Source organism: Seriola lalandi, unplaced genomic scaffold (genome assembly GCF_002814215.2).
Source record: "Seriola lalandi dorsalis isolate HSWRI2012SDOR001 ecotype SW California unplaced genomic scaffold, Sedor1 jcf7180002054901, whole genome shotgun sequence".
In the NCBI taxonomy this organism is placed as follows: domain Eukaryota; kingdom Metazoa; phylum Chordata; class Actinopteri; order Carangiformes; family Carangidae; genus Seriola; species Seriola lalandi.
Genome location: NW_019525453.1, coordinates 4512975 through 4531095, shown reverse-complemented (window position 1 = coordinate 4531095; position 18121 = coordinate 4512975). Strand labels below are relative to the sequence as shown.

The window sequence follows — 18121 nt, the reverse complement described above, 5'->3', positions numbered from 1 at the left end:
GGGTGGGGTGAGGGGGCTGAGCAGAGGCAGGGGGGAGTGAAGGGGAGGAGTGGGAGAGAGAGGAGAGGTTGTTCATTTGCATTGTGACACACAGTGGGAAATGAGAGAGAAACTGAGGAGAGTCCATTTCTTGGTTAGAATGGAGCTGAGGTCCCTTATGATGCAGCACCTGAGGAGCGTGCAGTGTGTGTGTGTGTGTGTGTGTGTGTGTGTGTGTGTGTGTGTGTGTGTGTGTGTGTGTGTTTGTTTGTTTGTTTGTCTTAACCATGTTCATGGTGTCCACTATACTTCTGGTGCTTTGTGGGAACTGAAATGCTGGACCCCACAACTTTAAAAAGCTGTTTGAGGATTAAGACTTGGTTTAAGGGTTAGGGTCAGAGTTAGGTTTAGGTTAAGGTAAGGGTAAGGGTTGAAGTTAGGCATTTAGTTGTGATGGTTAAGGTAAGGTTAAGGGGCAAGGGAATGCATTTTTGTCAATGACGGGTCCCCACAAAGGGAGCTGTACAAACATGTTATCTAACCTTCCCAGCAGCCATCAGTTTTCATTATAACTGCAACTAACAATTATTTTCATTGTCAAGTGATCCAATCATTCTTTCTTGATTGATTAATTATTTTTAGCTGAAAAAAGTGAAAATTGTCCATCAATGTTTCCCGAGAGTCCAAGGTGACATCGTCAAATATCTTGGGTGATTTAAAACAGAGAAAAGTACTAAATCCTCTCAGTGGAGAACCTTCAATCAAAGAATGGTGGCCATTTTTACTTCAAAAAATTAATAAAATGGTTAATTGTTTGTGAGAAAAGTTGCTAAATTAATTGATGATTAATTAATCGGTGTTGCAGCTTTAGTTTCCATTCATTTCTTCACAATATGAGAATCAACCTGAGACTTGCAGAGACTGAGAACTCTTTTGTTGCCTTCCTTGTACACATGACAGTTGTTTGCAGTTATGAGCAGGGGTCAGGTGCATTTAAGTGCAGTTCAGCATCAAACTCTTTAGCGTGAGCTGGTGAAAAACTAATTTTAATGCAAGAAAGACCATCATCATAGTCAGTGTTTTCTGTGTCTTTTTGTCCAGGCGAAAGCGCCTCTCTTTGACTCTCAGATATCAGAGCATCTTTGAATCCTTGAAAAGGAGAGCCTTCAAAAATGTCACTGCTTTTCGACAACTATGAACTCCAAACGTTACATATGACTGAATAGCATGCACCTTTCAAGTCTCTGTGAGTTAACTTTTTTGTATCGTCCTTAAATTAATGGAAACCAGCAGCTTTACAAAAGGTAGAAAATCAGTCTAAGAATTTAGAAACAGGCCAGCAGCAATGTAAAGTACATGCACAGCATGTACAGTATGCACAATTTGTAGCTAATGGGCTACAACATGAAACCACCACTTGTATGGTCCTTTAACCTCTTTAGCAACACTGTGCTGCTGTTCCATTATACAGAAATGCTGCTGGATCCACATCCCGAAGTTTCCAAAGATATAAAACATGTCAGTCTCAATAAGCAAAGCACATTGATGATTATCCACAAGATATCTGTGCTTTTTCCATTTGATCCAATAGTGCAGCAATAAAAAATACATTTGTGTTGGAACAAGCAGATACAGAACAGATAAGTGTCCTGCAGTGTGGAAGGAATGTATTCTCTAACTTTAAAGGCACTTAGTGGTGAATTTAGGAAGAAAATTGGGTTCAATAGGGAATTAATATTACCCTTTGAAGCTGGCACAATAGGACCACTGTTCACACGAAGTCAGAATTTGCAACTGCGGTCTTGTACTTTTAATTATATTAGACAACAAACAAGCATCCTGCCTTCAGGTTTCAGAGCACCATGGCTCAAAAAACACATGAATGGGGCAAAAGGTCATCCTTGTCCTTGGAATTAGTCATTTCAAAAGAAAAAATCCCCACTCAATGTCCACTTACTAGTTTTTTTTCCCAGTTTTGGACACTATTACACAGTCTGCAACATAGTTCATAGTTGTTATGGATATGGATCTGTCTACGTGCACATATTCAAATGTTTTGGGATAATAAAAGAAAACAGGTGAAGACTACATGATCGAGTGAAAGCTCCAGGGATTTAAAAAAAAAATTATTTCTGTTTATTAAAACCAGAAAAAAAACATACTGTTTTGTACACTACGAGTCAGAACAGGCTATTCAGTTAAGATAAATTCTTTGTTAAAAGTTGTGAGTGATTAAAAACGCTTAAACACTTTTAAGATTTTAGCCTTAACATCTTATGAAAAAAGTCATCTCATAAAGCTCAAAGATCAAGATTATTTTTTGAAACTGTATAAGTAGTGAACCTTAAAAGTCCCATTTTTTACACTTTTCATGTGTTTTATTTGAAGTGTTGATCCATAAGAAGTTATCTTTGTGGTTTTAATAACTAAAAACCATCTCAGTGTAGTTTTACATTTCATCTCTCAGGCTTCTCTCTGGAGCTCCAGTAACAAAAGGTTGGTGAGGCAATCGGAAGAGAGGAGGTTTTGAGCCTCTCTTCTGATTGGCTGATTGTTTTCTGAGTGATCGATTAAAAATAGCAGATTTCAGGTAAACACTGAGAGAAATCAAATCCTGCAAGGTTGATGGTGGGTCCAGGTGGGTAGGGCTTGGGGCTTAGAGCGCTGAGTGCTTTTCTTGTGACATCACAAAGTTACAGAAGTCCTGACGGCTCGTTTCAAGTCTTAGTGTCTGAATACAGGCTGTGTGCATTTCTCTGTGGACTGAGCGCTTTGATACTTTCACAGTATTAATATAGAACCTAGACCTGCTTTATAATCAAACACATGGACATCTACCATTATACTATATGGGATCTTTAAGGTGTAGATTAAAGGATCAGGGAATAAATCTCGTCAGAAGATGGTCCATATGAACCAAGTGATCAAACACAAATGTACAGTCTGTGTCACAATATTAAATAAGATATTAACAGTTTCCTTTATATGTATCTTGGAACTCAGTAGGTCCAATCAATATAACACAATATCTCTTTCAAGAGCACTCACTCTCAAGAATATTATGTTATTAAGTGTAATGACTGTGAATGGTTGCACAGCTTGTCTATTATGTTAAGGTCAAGGACTGTCTCAAGCAGTTCTACAGAACTCAGAAGTGGACGATGAACGCAGAGAATGAGAAGATAGAGAGACAGGAAGTGGCAGAATGAAGAGGTGGAGAACAGAGGGGATAAAGAGGCTGAGAAGGGAGGAGGGGGATAGAGGGAGAGCAATGACGCTTCTTTGTCCTCTACTCTTTGTAGCTTTACACCTCTTGGTTTTTCATGGACCATAATAACTCACGCCGCGCCAGTCGACCCCCACCTGCAGTTTGCTCCAGCACGTGTGTCCGTGTGTGCGTCTTTATCTGCATGTGTGCACGAGTCAGTGCAGTTATGTTTTTCAGTCCAACTCTGTGTGTGTGGATGTATGTATCCTATGTGCGACATGTATTTCTAAATGGGTGCATGTGGATGTGTCAGACATGTGCAAGTGTGTGTGTGTGTGTGTGTGTGTGTGTGTGTGTGTGTGTGTGTGTGTGTGTGTGTGTGTGTGTGTGTGCATGTGTGTATGCGTGTGTGTGTGTGTGTGTGTGGAAGGGAGAGAGAGGGAGAGAGAGCATGCTGGGTAGGAGGTCAGCTCCATGGTGCATTCCTTCACACCCCATCAGCATCTGGATGGGAGGAGGAGGGGAGGGGAAAATGGATGGAAGGAGAGAAGGGTGTCTCAATGGGTTTGGGGAGGAGCTCTCTCCCTCCGTTTCTCTCTTTCTTTCTTTCCCCCCACCTTCCCTCTCCCCTCACTCGCAGAGAAAAGATGAGGGGAGATGTTGGTGGTGGTGGGGGGGTGAGCGTCTGCCACGAGTTTAGTCCCTCGCCTACTACATTAAATGTACAGGGTTGCCTTGGCAACGGGAACGCCGCCATGGCAACACATGTAGTATAAGGCAGGTGCTGTCGCACTGTGAAGCCATTTGTTGAGAGAGAGAGACAGCGGATGGGAAGAGAGACAGAAAGAAAGAGTGAGAAAAGGGGAGAGGGAGCGGGGTTGAGCGAGAGGGGGGAGAATGAGATGGGCGGGGGGTGGGGTGGTAGGGAAAACAGACAGGCTGTTAGCGCAGGAAAAATATGTTATCGCCGTGGCAACGCAATGTGGCAACTCTCCATGGCAACAGCAGGTGGCTCAGGGCTGAAATTTGCGTTCTGCTTTTGCTTTTTCGTGTTGCTCTGTGTGTGTGTGTGTGTGTGTGTGTGTGTGTGTGTGTGTGTGTACATGTACAGTAAGTGTGTGTGTCTGCATGCAGCAGTGTGTGTGTGTGTGTGTGTGTGTGTGTGTGTGTGTGTGTGAGTCCATCTTTTCCCTGCATCTGGTGAGGTGAGAGCCACATCACAAGTGCAGACGTCCAAATCCTCTCATTCAGCAGCTTAGCTGAACATAAAACAGGAATCATATTACAAAGGAAACTCTCCTGATGAGTGGAAACGAGTGGGTTGCTTTTACAGAGTTCACAGCATCCCCAGGTGTTTTCTCTCCTGTTTGTGTGTGCACGCGTGCGTGTGTGTGTGTGTACATATGACCAAGATGTATGTTGTCAGCCACACACTGACTGTGTTTGAGAACAGCCTGTCTAACCACAGAGAGAGAAAGAAAGGAGCAGTCAGACATGTTGCCTAATGGGGAACTAAAGACCACTCAACCTGGGAAAGCTCCTACATCCTATCTCTCTTTCTCTCTCTCTCTCTCGCTCGCTCTCTCCCCATCCTTATCCCTCCATTTTTCTCCTTCTGTATTAAAATTATGGATTCACCAGCAGAACTGTATCTCTTGTCTTCTTGTGCGTTTGTGTGTGTGTGTTTGTTTGTGTGTGTGTGTGTGTGTGTGTGTGTGAGTGTGTGTGTGTGTGTGTGTTTGTGTGTGTGTGTATGTGAGTGAAGATGTCTCTGTCTATGTGAGAAATGCCGTCATTACCTCCCTCATTAGTGGTGCAATGATCACGTAAACTGAATCCCCGGCTTTGTGTGTTCTTCTTCTCCTGTGTGTGTGTGTGTGTGTGTGTGTGTGTGTGTGTGTGTGTGTGTGTGTGTGTGTGTGTGTGTGTGTGTGTGTGTCTTTGCATCGTGTGTTTTAATGTGTCACACTATATGCACGTCTTAAACATGCCTGTGTGACATGAGCGTGTGTTAAATGTGTGTGCGCTGATGATGAGATTTTTTTCTTTTTTTATTTGAATGTGTGTGAATGGACCAGTGGCGGGCGGTGGGGGGTTGTCATGAGAAATTACCCCCATGGACTACAGCAGCGAGGCTGTAATTCTCTGAGGTAATCACAGGGAATAATGGCAACAGTGGGACACCCGGGAATCTAATCACTATAATCAGAACCACTGGCTTATGGGCTCAAATTCCTGCTTTGCTATCTGCCTCGTGATGAAGCCTGCTGGGCTGGTTGGCTGCTGCAACATGATCAAATGATTGACCAGTTTTCTCTTTCTCTCCACCTCACTCCCTCCATCCCTTCTTCCTCTTTCCCCTCTAGTCCACCATTGTGGTCGGGGAGTCCCCTCTTCAGAAAGAACGGAGGAGTTCTCCTACAAGGTACCGTTTCACCTCTGCAAGTCTTGTACTGTATGTGTGTGATCTCCTGCCTGTTTCTTTCTTTCTATCTCTTTCTCTCTCTCTCTCTCACTCACTCTCTTCCTCACCGCCCCACAACCCCTCAACCCCAAACCAGCCCCTCCCTCCACCCTCCACCCTCTATGGATGTGCCTACTCCAATCATCTCAATTCCAAATCCCTCTTTTTAGAATCGCACCTTGAGAATACCGAGCGCTGAGTTCTGACACTTGGCTCGGCGCCAGAGGAGGAATGTTTTTTCTACGGAGGCGTATTTGAAGGTTAAAAAAAAAAAAGGAGTGATGGAGACAAAGTAAGAGACAGAGAGAGAGAGAGAGGTAAAGAGAGAAGAAAAGGGGGAGAGAAAATCCCATCTTCAAATCAGAAGCTGGGGAGATATCCCCCTGCCTCCTTTCCTCATTCAACACAGCATATAGTCTCACTCTTTCACTCATACACCTTTTCCCTGTATTTCTCATTATTCCTATCCTCCTCTCCTCCTCTTCCTCTCCCCCCTCCCGACCTCCTCCCTGGTGGCTGGACGGCAGTTTAAATGGACATTCAATCCCAATCAGGGAGCACTCCGGGAGCTCGCTGGGCTGCCGAGTCCTAAATGGAGGGGGAAATGGATACATTAGGCGTCTGCGGCGCGCCCTCCATTGCCGCTGATAATGGAGTAGTAATGGTCAAGGAGCCGAGGTTGGAGAGAGCGGCTGAAAACCTGGTCTCCCCCTAGACACACACAGTCTGAGAGTGATGTGTCTGAGCAGCTGGACAGATAGATAGACAGACAGTGAGCGAGACAGTCAGGAACTCGGAGCGCACACGTGACAGGGCGAGACAGGAGAAGAGAAACTTTTTAAATGTGTAATGTGTTTCTGAAGGGAGAGAGGGTGCAGAATGCCCGGGTGTGATATTTGGAGGCGGCAGCAGGGAGAAAGAAAGTTGTGGCAGTCAGCCAGAGGCAAAGACAAGGAAAAAGAGGCGAGGGGGGGGGTGGGGGCTGCCAGAGAGAGTGAGTTTGGGGCTGTTAGTGCCCTGTGTTATTACTTCCATCTCCCATTCCCAGAGCTTTCAGAGCTGCTCCGCTCTGAGCTGATGTGGGCTGAAATCTGCCTCTCCCTGTGGCCCAGCACTGGCTCAGGATGAACACAAGGACAATGGCTGGCAGCTGTGTCCTCAACCCTACCCATCACTCCACCTCCACAACCCCTAAAGTTCATCATTCAATCATGAAGTCTTCCTATTTTATTTAAGTTCTGAAGTCACCTGCTATTATTTTTAAAAGGAGCCTAATTTCAGTTGGATTTATTTGGAGCCAGTTCTAAGTCTTTATTAACCTGTCAGCTGCAAACAAAGTGTGAATCCAAGCCAACAGAAACATTGACCACCTCCTAAATGTTTAATTGCAGTGTATTTGTTTTTGGAGGATGTTTTTTATTGCACCTGCAGACAGCTAGAAAGCAGCAGATTGAACCTTGAGTATTCCATTTTATTCTACTCCTTGTACTTGTACTCATTACATTTCATGGGGATATGTTGCACTACAGCTCCACTGTAACCTATAATCAGCCTATAAAATATGATGCATTGTTACACAGTAAGTGAAACCAGCAAACAGTCTATAAAACTGTTATTATTAGCTCTGCCTCAACCAGCTACATCATTACAATGCTGCTTACATGTTAATGCATCAATAACATGAATCCAATATTACAATATACAATAATATAACACTGACAGGATAATTGCTGCCAATATTTTTGATACTTTAAGTACATTTTGATGATTAAATGTAATTTTCTAAAAGCAGTGGTGGAAGAGTCCTGCTCCTTTAAAATAAAGAAATAAAATTGAGATAAAAGTAGCAATACTATAATATATCTATCTATCTATCCACCTATCTATCTAGTAACTAATAGTTTTGAAATTTATGTAGTTGAGTAAAAAGTACAATATTTATTATCTGTAGTGGAATAAAGGTAAAGTAGCTTAAAAACTTTGTCACTAATGCAAATACTCATCTATTTATGTTATCCATTAAAAAGCCTGTCAATCAACACTTTAACACCCAGCGTTTCCCATAATGCAACTCAAACTTTCATGCTTCCAGGTTGTAACACAGGCTTTCTACGATCCTCTAGGTTATTTTTTGGCTCCCTCCTGACAAAACTTTTTCCACCGGCAGAACTCGAACGCCTCATGATGCGCAAACTGAACTTTATGTGTAAAATCGATGGAGTGGCCCTTTAAGTTTTCAAAGCAACATGAGCCTCTATCCCAAATCATCTTTGCCCAAATAGCAGAGCAAAAGATTTGATTTTCTTTTAATATGCTTATGGGAATATAGTTGAAGATCATAGAAAATGCACCAATACTCAGGCAAACTGCATCAAAGAACAGAAATGTAAAAGTTCAATCCAACCAGCGAGGATGTAATTTATAGCAGAATAGGCTGCTGAGCATCCAGCCTGATATTCATGATATCCATGTTTGGAGCCGTGTTTAAAACGTTTATTAAGTTACAGTAATTAAGTGTTGCTTTTATTTTGTCTCACCCCTGGAAGTCATAGCACATGTCACTCAGCCAACCACTTAAACACTCAGCTGAGAGTGTCAGATAGACAAGCCAGTTAGCCATCCAGTTAAACTGCCAGCAACATCAGCCCACCAGCAATCCAGTCAGTCAGTCAGCCAGTCAGTCAGACAACATTAGTATGCATCCTGCCCTCAGACTCAGTACTCAGTTTAACACACGGCAGCCAAGCAGGCCGATAGACAGGAGGGGAGGGGTGTTTTGACTGAGTGAGTGGCCACTTTCAAACGGTTGCGTTCTCAAGGTCTGCTTGAAGTGACCTTTGAACCTTTGGACTGCGTGTGTGTGAGTTCAGAGAGAGAGAGAGAGAGAGTGTGTGTGTGTGTGTGTGTGTGTGTGTGTGTGTGTGTGTGTGTGTATGTGTACTGTCTGCTCTGCTCCTCTGCCGGCCGTGTGGAGACTGCAGCCTGCAGGGCCATGTGGAACTCATTTAACAGGAGAGCAGAGGAGGCTCAGTGTGTATACGGCACATGAGAGCAGAGACGGGAGGGAAGCTGAGGGGTTCGCTTGCCCTGGAAAACAGGCAGGCAGGCAGGCAGGGAGACGGGCGGCAGGCGGCAAGTGAAGACGTAGGAAGCAGACAGAAAAGGCAGAGCAGCTGACCAGACGTAGGAAAAAAGACAGACTAAAGGATATTTTCTCTCCAGGAAAAAGGCAGAGATGCAGACAAACACCTCTTCTCTTCTGTATTTACATTTTTTTTTTCCCTCAGCACGTCCTGCTTTCTGCTACCAAGCCGAGTGTTTTTTCTTTTCTTTTTTTCTTTTTTTTTTTATTGCTTTGAGCTTGTAAAATGTTTTGCTCCATCTCAATCTCAGTGAGTGAGGACAGGCTTTTGGGAGCGCTGCCTACTCTTTCCCAGCTTAGTTTGTCACCTCATCTCCTCAGCATATGTCCCAGGCTTTTTACCTGCAGAGACAGCATGCATGCTCAGTCGGAGATATGAGTCACCACTATACATAGAATGACAGCGAGACTGATAGAGAGAGAAAGAAATCAACAAGAGGGGCCGGAATTAGAAAGACAAAGAGAAGCGTTTGCTGAGAAATTCAAACAGCAAAGCAAGGAGGTAAAGATACAGAGCACAGACATAAGAGGAGAGTTGTCTTGTGCTCGTGCTGTGGAGGTGTGTGTGTGTGTGCGTGTGTGTGTGTGTGTGTGTGTGTGTATCTAGGGTAAACACTGGTGGTCAGGAGTGTGTGGTTGAGCTATGAGAGGCCATGTCAAACAGAGCTTGGTATTTCCTTTCCCCTTTTCTCTCTCTCTCTCTCTCTTTCTCTCTCTCCCTCCTTCTCTCTATCACTTTCTCTGCTGATGCATGATCTACCACTCTGTGGCATGTGGAAGGGGAGTAGTTGCTATGGCAACCCAAAGCCTGACTTGAGCGAGAGGTGGGAAAGGAGGGGTGGGCGCATGTCAACCCGGGGAGACCTAATGCACTGCCCACACACACACACACACACACACACACACACACACACACACACACACATGCGCGCGCACACACGCACGACCATGCAGCGAGTGATCAAGATTACAAAAGAGACTCTGTGCAGGGACTTACTTATAAGGTTATGGAGAGCAGAGCTGGAGATATCAGGGGCAGAGCCACACTAACTGGAGTCAATAAGATTACTGTGGACACAGGCGGCCGGGGAAAGGCAACAGAAACACACCAACAATGACAAACGACAAACAGATCCATCATAATTCATCTTTGTGTGTCAAAGCATGAATCAAATACACGTTGTGGGATTGTTTTCTGGGGGGGCCTTGTCATTACAACTTGTATGTTTTTAATGAGCCTGTGGTTCCTGGGGTGAATTAAATCTCTCCTCATAGCATCGATCATAAATTTACTGTACTGGTTTAAGATTTAAAACCCTCCAAAAAAACAAAACAAAAAAAGAAAAGCTGTGGCGAAACGTTTTAAGCATTTACACCTTAACAAATGCTTCTGCAGCAGACAAAGCAAACAGCAGGTCATCATTTGTGAAATGCAAACTGACCCCAGAGATGAAAATGACAGCTGTTTTAGTTTTAACAGAGATGGCTGTGCTGAGCAGCCAGCCCTGAGTAATGAGAGCTGTTGGCTGACATGTACGTACACTCTTCTCTTCTCTTTTCTTCTCTTCTCTTCTCTTCTCTTCTCTTCTCTTCTCTTCTCTTCTCAAATGGATAAATATATATTAAATAAATTCACTGCTCTCGCAAGTGTTGAAAGCGTATACGTAGCTCTCCCTTCTGGTCTGTCACAGTCAATTCTGTATTTGTGAAAATGGTCTTTTCAGGTCAGGTCTTTTTCACAAGTAGGAAACCAGAGGCAAGAGTTTGAACTTGATGGAAAGTCTGAAGCTGCGTAAGAAACAGTTTTTTTATTTTGGAGGATCTGAATGTTTGTTTTCATTCTGAAGTGTTTTTCTTTTTTTTATATCCTGAGACACTGTTGGTTCTGAACCAGAAAATGTTCCAGCGTCTCAGCGGACACAGTGGAAACTGAACTGAACTCTTTTTAAATGAATTCTCTGTAAAGTAGGTTAATTTTACATCTTTTTTCATTCTGTGTTTTCACTAATCCATAATGGCAACAGGAAAACCTGTTCAGAACTTTAAAATATATTTAGCTTGATATTTTGGGAAATGTGTGTTCAGTTTCTTGCTAAGAAGTAGATGAGAAGATTGATACCTCTCTTGCTATGTCTGTACAGTAAATATGAGACAATAGCCAGTACCTGGTTAGCTTAGCTTAGCATAAAGACTGGAAATCAAAACAAAATCTGCCTATCAGCACCTCTGAAGCTCACTATTAAACTTTTTACCTCTGGTTTAATCTGTACAAAAAACAAAATGCAAATAAACATGTTTCTTTATGCTAAGCTAAGCTAACCAGCTGCTACACAGAGAGAGAGAGAGAAAGAGAGAGTGGTATCAGTCTTCTCATCTGGTGTAATTCTCATAAGCGTATTTCCCAAAATGTTTAATATTACTTAACTGCACAAGTATTAAAAATCAAACACTGAGTATCACTGCAATATGTAGAACCTGCACTGACAGTGATGGCAGCTTTAAGCCGTGCGTCTACCAGCTGTCAGACTGGATCAGGAGCGTTAGTAACCTGTGATTTTCAGCTCTCCCCATAGATTTTCAAATGGCTTCAAGTGCAGGCTTTGGGTGGGCCACTCGAGGACGTTCAGGGATTTGCTCCAAAGCCTGTCTATTATCCTGGAAGTGTGGTTCAGGGTGTTGTGTTGCAGGAAGGTGGATCTTTGCCCCATTCTCTAGTGTTTTCTTCGAGGACTTGTCTGTATTTGGTGGCATTTGTACGATGATGCCAACATCGTGCTGCAGTGTAGTGACACCAGGTGATGGCCAGGTGATCAACAGCACCTGGTTTTTGCAGAATGAAATGCCTGAAGATTCAATTTTTTCTCTCATTAGACCAGAGAAAGCAGTGTTTGGTAAACTCCAGGTGGGTTTGCCATATGCCTGTTTGTTCTGAAGAGTAAAATGGCACTTGGATGGAGTGCTGGAGAGACGGTTGTCCTTCTGGCAGGTTCTCTAGTTTCTTTGAAACTTGGTTAGCCATGGACTCCTCCCTGACCAAGGCCCTTCCTGCCTGGTCACTGTTGACCAGAGCCTTAATGATGGACTCTCTGTGGAAACTTCTTCATCTACAGAAAAAACTGTTTCCATCACAATCCTCCCCTGGAGGTCGACTGACGGTTCCTTGAACTGTTTACTTCACAGTAAACTGTGAGACATGATGAATGCAGTTCACCTTGAAGTGATGCGTCTAAGTAGAGCTACAATAATGATTTGCAAAAGTGTCAATACTCTCAAATTTGAAAGTCTGTGTTATCCGTCTTTAAGTTCCAGCCGCCTGCTGTTCAGCTCACAGCATCAGACAGGCTGGATTTAGCCGAGCCCAGCGGTCGTTGGTAATTGAATGACTCGCAGCGGCCTTAACTCATTTATGACGCTTTCCCGCTCAATTTAACCTTGCCTTGCTCATCAATATTGCCCTGTTGGCCTCCTCAGACGGTCAGTGAATGCTCATCGAGCTGCTCCCGGGTCTTATCGGGGTCCAAACACATTTTGGAAGAAGCTTCCTGTGTGTTTTCCTTCAGTGCTCAGGATTAACTTTGAAACAGTGTGGCGTGGATCTGTGTTTATATCTTGTCTAAGTCCCTGTATCTCCTGCTCTCTCTTTTAGTTCCTCGTGGTGTGATCCAAAATGGCGCCCGCGTCAGGAGCCAGGCACTCTTTCCTGTGATCAGACCCCTACCTGTAAGCCCTGTGGGGAGCAGAACCTCGGCCATAAGGTTGGTAAACTTTGCCGCTGTTGCCCTCAACCATATAATTAATGTCAGCCAGGGCTTTCCCTGCTCAAACGCATTCCCGCACAGACATAGACAGACACACCCTCACCCACATGCAAACATGCAGTAGCCTCCAAACAAACACACAAAAAACACACACCTACACTAACCAGACCTTTCACTGAAACTTTCCACTGATAGTTTACATAATTACATCTTTATTGTGTTGAAAGTCAGAGGCATTCACACACTCCCCACTGTGCAGAACATTTTATCCAGGTGTGTTTATATAATGGTCTCTCACATGCACACGCGTACACACAGACACACACAGACACACACGCACACACAAACAGGTTTATTAGTGGGAGAGGCCTCATGATTCAAAAAACATTCGGAGCATGCATGGACATGCACATCCATCATAGGAGCATAAGAGTATGATGGTCTCCACTGCATAATGAATTAAACATATCCAAAGGCTCACTAAAGGTATGCAGTGAATATTTGATCACTGTAAGGGGTGCATGTTTTTCTTATAAGATATTAATATGCTAACCCTCTCATCCTGAAGGGAGAAAATGTCCGGGGGACAGGGCACGCTGCTGAAGCTCCTTTTGATTTATTGGTTGTCTGAATACACCCCTGTCCTTTAATGCCTTACAGAGAAAGGTGTCTCCTGACTAATAGAGTAAAATATGTGTTGCAATACAATGCATAAGCTGATGTACAGTGGACAGTGGTTAAACTGCTTCGCTGCAGAGTCGTCACTCGGTGTTGATCTGACTTCAGAGCTTGCAAGGTCCTTTATGTGCTGAGCAAGTTCCACAACCTTAGGGAGCACAAGAGCTGCTCAAAATACACTATCATTTGAAAAATGCATAGGTGGCAATCTGAAAATGAGTCTCCTCATTTCTGAAGGAAAGGCTGACTCTTTTTGGAGATACAAGGTTTTAATCTGACCTGTGAAATATGCACATTAGGCCCAAGGGGGCTATTTGTGGGTGATAGATTATCAGATGAACTTTTTCTGCTTTGCAGCCAAACGCAGAGCAGACTGGAGCGGCTTCAGTGCAGTGAGGAGTTGAGAGGCAGGCAGGCCACCTGGCTGGCTGTGTGACAGCAGGAGTAACAATATTCTCTCCCACTCTGTGTCCTCGCTTCATACAGATCATCCCTAGGAGATTATCTAAGCCGGGGACAGGACAGCCCATCCTGCTACTCTCCTCCGCCCTGCAGTGAGGACCTCCAGGATGACCACACTTACAGCACCGCCAAATCCCCCAGCAGGCTGTGCTCCTCCCAGGTCGCAGCCCCTTCCTCCCCCCTGGACGATGACGACATCATCGCTGTGGAGATCCAATCAGACGTCAAACCCGAGCCCCGGGAGATCCCACTGGATTCTCACATCACCACTGCCGCCGCTACCTACATTTCCCAGCAGCCCCTGCGCGGACAGAGACGTAGTTCGGGGGCAGGAGCTGGGACTCTGGCAGGAAGCAGTTTGCCCTGGACCAAAAACCGAGCAAAGGGCATTAGCGACACACTGCCGCTGAAGAAGCGGCGCGCGGCGGCGGTGGAGAAGCCGCCGGAGAGTGACGACGAGGAGATGAAGGAGGCGGCGGGGTCGCTGCTCCACCTGGCAGGGGTCAGAGCCTGCCTCAACAACATCACAAACCGCACCGCCAAGGGCCAGAAGGAGCAGAAAGAGGCCCTGAGAAACTAAAACACACACATAGAACAAGTACATAGTCATGCAAACACACACAGACGATATACAGCTCAAAGCACGCACACACACATTAACACACAGACACATATACAATACACAAATAGGTCAACAGGTAATGTTACAACAGCATTAGTCTCAACGGACAATTCTCATCTCCCTCTATCTATCTGCAGGGCATTAGGTGAATCCTACTTATTTGTGGCAATATCAAAAATCTATGTTTTCCTACATGTTCAGCAACACTAACATCAATGGGTATTTCTCATGTGTCTTTGTTGTTTTTGTTGTTTAAAAGGGGATGAAAGCCATAAAAAAAAGCATGTTTTGTCACTAATTTGGACAAGTCGAACACGACTAAACTGAATCACATTGAGGAGCGTACAGTACATGAACAGAAGATGGCTGTTTGTCTTACCTGTTTGTTTCTATGTGAATCTGTAGCAATCTTGCAGTGATGCCAGCAAAGATGGCAGAGCCGACGAGACAAGCCTATTTAACAAGACTTAGAGCCTCTCTCGGCCGCTCGCTGGCATCACTCTCCTACATCCACGAGCACAAATGTGAGACTGTGCCAAAGATAAGCGACCAGGTTGCTTCATGTAGCCGATATGACAGCTGACAAAAAAAAAAAAAGAAGGCATAGTAGTAAAGAAGAGCTAGAGAGAATGACCTTAAGTGTCAAAATAATTGTAAAACCCAATGTGATATATATTCATGCACTTCAGATTATTTTACGCCACTTATAATAAAAGCATCATGGGTAAAGACATGGTTTATTTCAAGAGCACTCATAGTATTTAAGAATAGATATATTAAAATTTAAAAAAAAAAATGGTCATGTTTATCACCATAGAGATGGATAGTGTGCCGGGTCTGAGGCAATATCTCCTTCATTTTGTTGTTGTTGTTGCATAATGTAAACGTCCCTTAAACTTCCCCAGTACTTCTGTCCATAGACGTAGACACCTGGTATAGATATCGTAGCTACCAGTAGCTACCACACCTTCCTATTCATTTGACAATGTCAAAGAACTATATACATAAACTGTGGGTTTAGATTTCTGTTTGTGTCTGTTTACCTTCACTCTACCCTCATAAAGATATAAGCAATTTGTCCCGTGTGGACAACTCTGTAAAAAGGTTAGAAAATATTTTATTTTTTTCCTTTCTTAATTGAAGCAATTTGACCTGCAGGACTTTCTCAGTTATATTGCATGGGTGCTTGTAAATAAGATAAAAAGCAAATCTTTTTTATTCAAAGATCATGTAAGATAAACGATGTATTTAGCATGAAGCATGACTTATTTTCATATAAACCTTGATCCTAGAGGAAAGAAAAAAAGTTTTGCCGCCAATTCTTATACCCGTGATTATATTGGAGTTTTTTTTGTTTGTTTTTTGTTTTTTGTTTTTGTTTTTGTTTATGTTTTTGAGTTTTGTTTTTGTTTTGTTTTGTTTTTTATGTTTTTTTTTTGTTTTCCTTTTCTTTTGGGTTCTGTTTTTCTGAGCGGGCTTTCAAGACACGTCTTCAGGGAGGAACATGGGAGATCACTCTGCAATTAGAGGCCCAAGGGTGCCTCCTCTGGGCTTCGGGTTCAGGCTATGTAGGCCAGCTGAATCACCTCTTAGGGGTGGGCTTCCGTCTTCTTCTGCCTGTACAGTGATTTTTAGGTGTTCAGTGTTAACCCCAGTGTTATTTCAGCACACAAACTCTCACGAGTGTGTGAGTTTGTGCGCCCAGGAACACACACCCTTTAACATTGTGCCTGCCTGCCTGCCTGCCCTCAGTACCTCTGTTGTCATGTCTCTGACATGTTTTGACAGAACGTTACCTGTCTTTATTTATAACAGTGTTGTTTTTATTTCTCTCCTGTGTGTATATGTACATGTGTCCTTATTTTCCATCAGCATTGTTCAGTGTAAATGTATGGATCCGATGGGCATGGGAATCTTTGTAGGTGTCCTGAAAGAACCTCATATCTCCAAAAAGGCTACTTGGGAGTTGAATTGAAAAGAAAGAGGAATGTAGACACAAAAAAGTTTGTTTTCTAATTTACATACAGTATTGCTAACCCTTTGATTAAAGGTACTACTTGCCATTGTGGATGTCAAGCTTGCATACAGTCTATCACATATTTATCTCAAGAGGCCAATCTGGAGATCAGAGGTAGATTTTTTTTAATATATTTTGCCACTTTACAACATGTATGTGTATCTCACTTAGCATTGACATTGACTTGATTGAAATTGGCAATGGCAGTAGTGAGCTTTGATGTTGTTTGCATCAGAAGTGATATAAATACTGCACTGCCATTATTCGGCATGCTTTTGCTTAAACAGCAATGCATTAAAGTATTATTTTTCCCTCACCTGCAGAGATGAAGTGCGTATAAAAAGCAGCTTTGTAGGAGAAAACATCAGCTGGGTTTGGTTGTAGCAGCAGAGTCGCACAGCTTTTGTTTAAGCTGAATAGACACCGAGTGATTGTCAGCGAGCCAAGATGGAAAACAAATGCATGTCCCATCCACTGGTACAGTCTTTTGCCACCTGTAGCATGCATCACTGGCTTTGCATTTTGTATGGTATCCATGCCGGCATATAAAAAAAGGCTAAAAAGAGACACTGTCAGTGTTCTTGTTGTGTGCCATCCGTCTCTTGTCTGATATCTGTCTGAGTGCTCCCGCGGCCCAGGTCAAGCACTCTGCTGTATTTGCAGTAACAATCCACTGTTGTGGTGACTAATAACATGTTCAGTTGGCAAGAGGCATGTCGAGGGGAGTATATGTTGCTTTAGCAACCACCATTTTTTCCTCTGACTCACTCAGTGACATGCAGGAAAGATGAACTCCTGACCTACGCGTCCTGGAAAAACAGAGCAACACATAAAATATACCTGGGACATTTTAAAGCAAAGGAAATATACTTCACTGCCTGAAAAGCCCCTAAAACAAGTGTTTCTTTCAAGCCTGCCAAACACACAGTTAAATGCTCTAAAAGATGTAGTTGCCATTTTTTATTTGTTGATGTTTTTATGCACATTTTCATTTTCTGTTTTGTTTTCTCTCTGACAAAATTAACTACAATACTGCCATTATTTTTCGGTGACTGTCTGAGCTGAATATTGGAAAGCCATAGGTTAGAGATGTCAAAATGCAAAACTGTTATTGATCTGTGAGATGTGATACAGAGTACGCCCAGGTGTTGGTTTTTTCAGTAAATGTTCAATTCTCTTCTTATTGTGCAATCATATTGCCAAAGAATGATTTCAAGACCTATTTCATCACTACATGTAAATATCAACGTTGTCCAATACCGTGGCAAAAAATATATAAATGTTGTTTTATTTTGTTTTCCATTTTCTGAAAAACTACAATGATGTTTATGTGATGTATTGTCTTCCAGTTGGTTGCAATAATAAAAAATACAAGTTGCAGAAGATTAGTTTGGCTGTTCTGTTCTGACAGGCTTGGATTAAACAGGAAAAAAAAGTCACTGGTAGAAAAAGAGTTGGTATTAATATCAGCATTACTGGTTGGTAGTTTAAACAGCCTAGAAAAAGCAGTATATGGTTGCATCAAATTTAACCATTTTCCTGTAAAAGTCTCAAGTTGAATATAACAAAGCCTAACCAGAAAGCACGTCACCCTCCCTCATCCCCCTCCTGTTCACCACTTCATCATGCAACACACACTAACTCCCATTTGCCGACTGTGAGAGTGGAGACTTTTTGATTTGCTCTCAAGACTGACCCCAATAATTAACCTCACATATTCCTATCAACAAGGGTCTTATCATAACCATGCGTCTTCTGCCAGTTAATTATTCATTTACTTCCTCTAATCAT

General features: G+C 43.1%; 1 protein-coding gene across 1 annotated transcript in view; it reads left to right on the top strand.

The window, feature by feature from the left end:
• The window catches only part of ches1 (checkpoint suppressor 1), a 60512-nt gene extending 42799 nt beyond the window's left edge, over nucleotides 1–17713 (top strand). Inside the window, exons 4-6 of the mRNA XM_023430119.2 lie at nucleotides 5554–5612; nucleotides 12440–12548; nucleotides 13716–17713. Of these exons, the coding sequence (XP_023285887.1) occupies nucleotides 5554–5612; nucleotides 12440–12548; nucleotides 13716–14271 (724 nt within the window). The 3' untranslated portion in view covers nucleotides 14272–17713. The remainder of the gene's footprint in view (nucleotides 1–5553; nucleotides 5613–12439; nucleotides 12549–13715) is intronic.
• Nucleotides 17714–18121: the final 408 nt, after the last annotated feature.